Source organism: Gigantopelta aegis, chromosome 6 (genome assembly GCF_016097555.1).
Source record: "Gigantopelta aegis isolate Gae_Host chromosome 6, Gae_host_genome, whole genome shotgun sequence".
Taxonomy (NCBI): Eukaryota; Metazoa; Mollusca; class Gastropoda; order Neomphalida; family Peltospiridae; genus Gigantopelta; species Gigantopelta aegis.
In genome coordinates this window covers 54,894,311-54,902,264 of record NC_054704.1, presented here as the reverse complement: position 1 = coordinate 54,902,264, position 7,954 = coordinate 54,894,311, and the positions used below count along the sequence as shown (strand labels likewise).

The following is a 7,954-nucleotide window of genomic DNA, read 5'->3' as shown; positions in this document are numbered from 1 at the left end:
ATAATAACAGATATTACTATAACGATATTAGGTTTCCTGTCTAAAAATTATAGAAGTTATTTTACCATCCAATAACTATATATTTTTCATTTAATAGTAATACTACAATGAAACAATGTACTGGTAAAAATAAACAATATAATATAATGATATTTATCATGGTACTTAATACAGTTGCCATTTCATTTCAACTTATTTTCGTGCTTATATCCAATTAAGGTTCAATCACGCTGTCCAGTGTACACACCTCAGCTATCTGTCCAGGACAGTGAGGTAGTTGTTAGGTGGTTAGTAGTTAATGAGAGAGAAGAGGGTGTAGTGGCCTTACACCTACCCATTGAGCCCTTAAGAACTCGCTCTGGGTTGGAGCTGGTACTGGGCTGCGAACCATGTACCTTTCAGCTTATAGTTCGATGACTTAACCACGATATCACCGAGGCCGGTAATTTGACATTATTCTTCTGTTAGCGTACTAAGCGAAACAATCCGTTACAATTGCTGAGGGGAATAACTCTTGTATCCTTATTGCTACTGAAAGCAACGATTCTTATAGGTTATGAATATTCAAGACCTTTAATGATCGCTTTATAACTTCTTTATTAGTTACTCGTGTTTGTTCAACGTCTACTGAGAAGTTCACACATTGAAGCTTGTAGCATAAAATACACATCAATCGAAACAATTCAAGTATTTACAGAACTAAGGGAACAATGCAAATTACGCAAATTACGCCCATCAGTTCTCCCTGGATTCCACAACAAACTTTTAAAAATTCTACGCCAAGATTAGATATATTCTGCGAATTCAGCGGCATATTCTGCAACATATATTCTGAAGATAACTCTTACAAACTAACACAAGTTGTTCAGTTTTCTTTTCATATTTATTTTAAATTCAAATTATGTCTTCAGTGTTCCATTTCCATGTTGGGTATGACATCTGGCCCCACCAGACCCTCCATAAATGTATGGTATTTCAGTTTTTCATTCCCATAGAGGAACACAAAAGCTTTAAGAGACTCTAGCTTTAAAGATCTTCGTTTTCCTGTCAGTATCGAATTATATAGGTAGAAACTGCATTCAACATCTGCTTAATTGGTATCACCATTTAAAAACTAGATTCTTATATGCATGTCATTGTAATTATTATATACATTGTAATTATTATATACCAAATAGGATTGCATTATAGAATTTAATTTCGTATTTGTGGAGCCTTTTTAATTTAATTGTAACCAGTCTTCGGTGACCTCTGTAACCTACAAAAGTTACAACGAACATAAAAGTCAGAACACATCGCCCAATTCCGCTACGTTCTGTTTGTTGGAAAGAAAGGATAAAGAGGATGAGACGAGAAGGAACAAATGTCCAGCTCGGGGATTCATGTTTATTGTTTTCATTTCATTTTAAGCAGTGAACTTCAAAAATTCTGCAACAACAAATCCACTGTGTAAAATTACGAATTCTGCACCTGTTTTGGTGCAATTGTTTCTGCATCAGCGGATTTGTGGAATCCGGGAGGGACTGGCTCATCAACAATAAATAGCTGCTATGTATAACTACTATGTATTAAAAACGTGTACACAAGCAGAACTAACATCACAATAAATGTATTATATGTTTGAATAGGAGAACTAACATCACAATAAATGGATAATTAATATGTATTAAAAGTGTGTATATGAGAACTAACATCACAATAAATGGATAATTAGTATGTATTAAAAGTTTGAATATGAGAACTAACATCACAATAAATGGCTAACTATTATGTATTAAAACTTTGTGTATGAGAACTAACATCACAATAAATGGCTAACTATTATGTATTAAAACTTTGTGTATGAGAACTAACATCACAATAAATGGCTAACTATTATGTATTAAAAGTTGTTTTCAAGTAAGAGTATAAACATGAAGGTTTGTACTCCTAATGACTGGGAACACAGTTCGGTATTACTAGACAGCAAAACGAAACAGAACAGAACGTTTTACTCTCGTGGCCAACATCCGGTGACATAATAGGAACATATATAGCAATACATGTAGCAGAAAAATATATAGTCAAGGACATTTAAAGTATAAAAACATGCAAAGATATGAGCAGTTAAAAAGAAATAAACGGTATATGATATGAGTGTTGGGAGGCACAGAATTGTTTGTTAATAATGGATATAATAATACACACATTTCTGCAAACACTGATACGATTACACTTATATCTGGAATTTGTGTATATTTGGTCTGATTATAAAATATTTATTAAGATGTTTGCGTAAATCTTTTTGTACATATAAATAAATAATGAAATTCATCTCCAACAACATTAGCATTACAATATTTAACTACTTCTCAAGTTCTGTTAATCAATTCACTAATTAAATGTCTGTTGGTCCCAAATGGGATTCAGTCCGAGCTAACAAAATGTAACAATCTTACTCTTCAATGTGTTTATGGAAATTTCTGTTTTACAATAAGCATCATAAGCATCTAAAATCTTTTGATGTTCATCTTCATGCTTTTCCAATAATATTGTATCATCTGCACACAACATAACAGACATAGTTAATCAAACATTCAATAGATGTCAAAGTCAAAAGCATTAACAGTAATACCCTTACATTGTTGAATGTGTAAAACGTCTTCCAAGTCATTTAGATGATAATTGAGGTGTTAATTGCTAACCCTGTCCACTATACCTATTATGAATGATCAAGAACGTAGTTGAGTCTCTACTGTAGTTTAATCATTTGAACCAGAGACCAATCCCCATATAGTAATAGTATTGAAAGTTGGTCGAACATCAAACGGAATTACATAGGCACGATAAAGGTCACCAGGAGCAAAAATATATATCCAAAAGAAATCCTACGTCCAGAGGAACTCGAGTGTCCAATAACAGTTATAAACATAGCCATTGTCATACCTTAGATTACATGTGTTAAATGACGCACACAAACCTGAAACACAGCAAGTCTGTTCATTCAATTTATAATTAATGTAGCTGATAAACTAGACACTTGCTCAGACTTACAGAATGAATTCCACTTAAGAGAAATGTTTTTTCGTTCAAACTGCCATTCAGTTGTTGTTGCTTCGTTATACAATGTACATGTTTTTAGATCACCCTCCCCGAAGAGCTAGAGTTAAATTGTCCCAGAATCCCTGTTCAGAATCCACGTCATCAGGCCACGTGATATACGTTGTCGTCTGGAGCATGGTGAACATCGTGGGGGTCAAGTGACGGTTGTTAAGTTGTTCCAGAACCACCACGACCAGCAAATCTTGACCTTTCTCCAGCACGTGTCTCTGGACGACGTTTAGTTCAAACTGACACCAGTCCCGCTGTGAGAAGCTGTTCGACAGGACAACCATAATCCTTTTACTGCTGTCGATACTCGCCATGATGTTGTCTACGATCAGTTTTCCAGGCACAAAGTTTCGTTCGTGGACACACACCCTGAAGCCGAGGTCCTCTTCCAGCTTGGGAACAAGTCTGTCAAGTACCCAGTCAGAATCCTCCGATGAATACACAACAAATATATCGTACAAAAACTGATCCTCATTTACTTGCGGATCCTCTTCCCGTCTCCGATTATTAAACATATATAGCAAGTAGCGAAGGTGCCACCTGTATCGGTATGAAATAATGACAACAATCAAGATAGTCAGAAGAATGCTCGAGCTTGCAACGACGATCATTTGTGAAGTGAAGTTTAGTAAACACGAGTTTTCAGACATGTGGACATCCTTGAAAACAACATTGTGCTTAGACGCAGGGCTGGAACATCGACATGGTTTTCTAGAATGGTCAAATATTTTAAGGTGAGCTTGAAAGACTTTTATAAACCAAACGTTTGCACAGGAGCAGTCCAATGGATTTTCTGATAAATCAACAGCCTCTAGCGAACTTAAAATATTATCAGGTAGAGAACCTTCTACAACTACAGAAATACTGTTTTGACTGAGGTCTAAATGTTCAAGATTTGTAAACGTCGACAATGAATCCGTGGACCATCCAGATATAATATTATTATTTAATATTAAATGATTTAATTTAGTCAGGGTTGAAACAAAGCTGGGTATTGTTGTTAATGATGCATCAGAAATAACCAAAAATCTTAGACTGTGTACCAACGGTTGAAAGAGTCTCTTTAGTATATCTGGCGGAATTCCATTTAAATTGTTCTTTGAAATATCAAGAGAGACAAGATGACATCCTTTGAACATATCCCAGTTATAATGTTTGAAATGTTCACCAGAATTCTCTAGTAAAAGTTTTCTAAGATTACTGTTATTAAAAGCACCTACTTCGATTGCTTTCAGATTTATATTCGCATTCATGGATAGCATGCTAAGGTTAGATAAACTAGCAAAACTATTTTTATGTAATCTAGAAATGTAATTTCCATCCAAATATAATACTTGAAGTTTCGGAAAGCATTTAAATGTTGAAGAATCCACACGATATATTCCATTGTATTTTACATCCAGTACTATTAGTGAATCGGAGAGTACTCCGTCCATACAAACATATTTTACGCAGTTATATGACATATCTAGTTCTGGTAAAGTACAAGATGATGTAAACAATAGTTTGCTGATCAAGTTCTGTGCCAATCCTAAATGTTTTAAAAATTTAAGTTCCAGAAAATCACTACAATTAAAATAGCTCATTTGATTCTGATGTAGATGGACAGTGGTTATTTTTGACAACTTCAAACTGTCAAAGAAATGTGGTGGAATAAAACTTATATTCATCGCCACCATATCCAGACGCTGAATGGGCGTTTTCCCCAAACCAATGAATGCCCGTGCAATAAATTTCGGGCTAATATTGTTGTGACTTATGTCCAGATATTCCAGATGTTGTAACACTTGAAACGCTGTGGCGGTGATCATTTTGATGTGATCTCCTACGATGTGTAATTCTTTCAACTTGAGATGTGTTACATTCGTAAACGTGTATGTGGAAACTTGCGGTAGATTATTGAAGTTAAAGCTTAGACGTGTAATATTACTGGGTACAGCAGGTATGTAGGACAGGTTTCCGTGACCAGAACACACAGCTACTGTTCCATTGATCCAACAGAGAGGTTTCTTCATTACACTAAAGTTTCCAACACAGGTAACTTGACAAAATATAGAAAACGATAAATTAATGTATAGAAACGTAGTGTCCAGTACTGTAGCCATAACTGTTACTGAGTCTGTTCTCTAATAAATTTACTATTCCAACAGAAATTAATAAATGTGAACGTTCACTTAAAATCGTTAAATGAACATCATACCGCAAACGCGTTGTATAAGCAGCAGTCTATGTGTTTTAAATTCAATTTTGCCAGTTTTGAGTTAGTAAACTAGTCTGAGAGTGGCAGTCCTCTTTCAGCGTGCTGGGAGGATGTGTTGTCTGGTAGTGTCTTCTTGGGAGTGACTGTCCTCCTATAGACGAGGCACTAGATAGAGATTCGTGGAATTAACCACCATGTTGCCAAATACCCATTCAACTCAGCATTGTATAGAGATACGGTTTTGACATCCAGATTTACATAAAACAGTTTATATAACGAATGTTTTATAGATAGTTTTATATATTCCAGGTTTTATATAATCCACTGTTTTTATATTAAACAGTTTATATATTCAGTGTTTTTATATCAAACAGTTTATATATTCAGTTTTTTTTATATCAAACAGTTTATATATTCAGTGTTTTATACATCCAGTTTTATACATCTAGTTTTATACATCCTGTGATTCAGTTACCTACTGTTATATATCCAGTCGTCTGTACCTCCAGTTTCATGTCCGTTAAAACATGAGCGGGTTTTGATTTACTTATGTGAAATATTTCTAGTTATATATCCAGGTTACTGTCCTTTTGCACATCCATCTTCAACTGCGTTACACGGGTATTTCACACAATGTCGAAATGGCCGTGTCCTAGTTTAGACATTGTTACCACAATTTATGACTCGGAATTGAGTTGATTTCACAAATATTTATGAGCTGGCAATACCAAGTGGGGTACATTCAGCCAGCTAGTTTCGCTAACGTTTGTAGAGCGGGTTTCAGTTACAGAAATATTAAAGTTATTGGTTACTGTCCTAGGAAAGCTCGTGGTAAACGGTATGGGTATCGAACATGGCACTCGAGGTTAAAACTGGAAGATCCCGCAATGCATGATTAAATTACCAGTCGTGGGGTAAATTCAGGTAGCTGGCCCATCGCTGACGTTTGTTAGAATGGTTTCCTAACACTACACATTAAACCGATTGGATTGGGGTCCAGAAAGTCGTCGATAAAGGGTATGGGTATAAACATGGGACTCGAGGAGGAAAACCGATAAGCGTATAATATATATTCAGCATAACATATATAAATTGTCGTATTTGGCCCATTCTCTGACAGGGTTTTATCCCGCCCTAACCAGTAAGTGGTATGTGGTGCAAAAAATAATAATAAATAAATAAATAATTAAATAATTAATTAAAATAAATTAAAATAAAATAAAATAAAATAAAATATCTTTTTTGTAAATCATGGAACTGAAGGAAATATCATAGAACAGTACACCTACCCCTTTTGAAGCACATAGGAAAACGTTTTTGTCCTACTATATACATGAACAAACCCATCACCCACACACACTCTAACATATTTGTCCTCCCACTTATTCACTAGATGGTATATAACTACACATTATTGGATACTGCACATTTGTTGGAAAGTATGTTGGTGAATGGCGGAAACGTTTTAGAATCATCCTGTGGTATTAGTTTTGAAAATAAAAAAGTTTACATTTTTGTTATGTGCATGTATATGTGGTGTAGATTATCAACACAAGACACTGTCATTGTACAATATTTTATTTATCTAAGGACGAAGACATAGAAGTTGACCGAAATCATCCAAATGACTTTAAAACAAAATAAAGTACAACATTATGGTCTCTTTTTAACCAATATATGTCAGTGGCGTAGCCAGGGGCGGGGGGCAGGGACATTTAGGTGTGATCAGTGGCATACTCGATATCATTGTTTATTTGGCTGCCATGTGCCCCCCCCCCCCCCCCCCAATACAAAATCCTGCCTACGCTACTGATATATGTTTATGACAAACTGTTTGCGATAGCGTAAGATGCAAAATTTACTTGATGGTTCAATAATACTAAGCTTTTATAACGTTCCGCATAATTTACATTCAAGTCTTACACTCACATTGATCGATGCATGTAAAAATATTACTCAATACAGTTCAACAGAGAGACACACAAAAGGCAAACTACTGAACAATTGATTCAATACTTTAAAATATGTTCCTTATTAAATGCTGATCTCAAAAGGTGTTTGATCAGGATTGCCATGAATGTTATAATAAAAATAAAGAAAATGTTTTTTTTAGCATTTAGCTAGCTTTATTACCCATCTCGCCTCAAACAGCAAGACAAGCAGGGGTGATCTATCTCAGCTGGTGTGATTCATATACAGATATGAGGTTTCCTGTCTAGAAATTAAAGAAGTAATGTTTCCATCTAATTACTAAATCTTATTTATTAGTACATGCAATACTACAATGAATACGGGTAAACAAAATAAATATGAGGATATGATATTTATCATGATAAAATTTTAATATATTTTCCATCATTCCTCTGTTGACGTACTAAGGTAGCAAGGCAAACAAAAAAAATTAAAAATAAAGAAAATTTACTTTTTATAGTATGTGATGTTTCTATGGCATAACTCAAGCAAACTCAAGCAAAACAAAAACAATAATAATAAAAATAATTAAATATTTACAAAATGGATAAAAAAAATGTGTACCCGTCATGTTTCCCCATGTAATCAAATTTTATTTTCAGAAACAACAACAAAAAACCCCAGGTCATTTTCTGCACCTCATGACTAATTCGTTTGTAACCATTTCTACTTTTATACAACATATTTATGATG

At 34.5% G+C, this 7,954-nt stretch overlaps 1 protein-coding gene across 1 annotated transcript; it reads right to left on the bottom strand.

Annotated features, from left to right (window-relative positions):
• Positions 1-278: 278 nt before the first annotated feature.
• Positions 279-5,803, bottom strand: LOC121376441 (toll-like receptor 13). Its single transcript, XM_041504314.1, has one exon. It carries the CDS (start codon positions 5,193-5,195, stop codon positions 3,123-3,125), a length of 2,073 nt encoding a protein of 690 aa, XP_041360248.1. The 5' UTR covers positions 5,196-5,803; the 3' UTR covers positions 279-3,122.
• Positions 5,804-7,954: the final 2,151 nt, after the last annotated feature.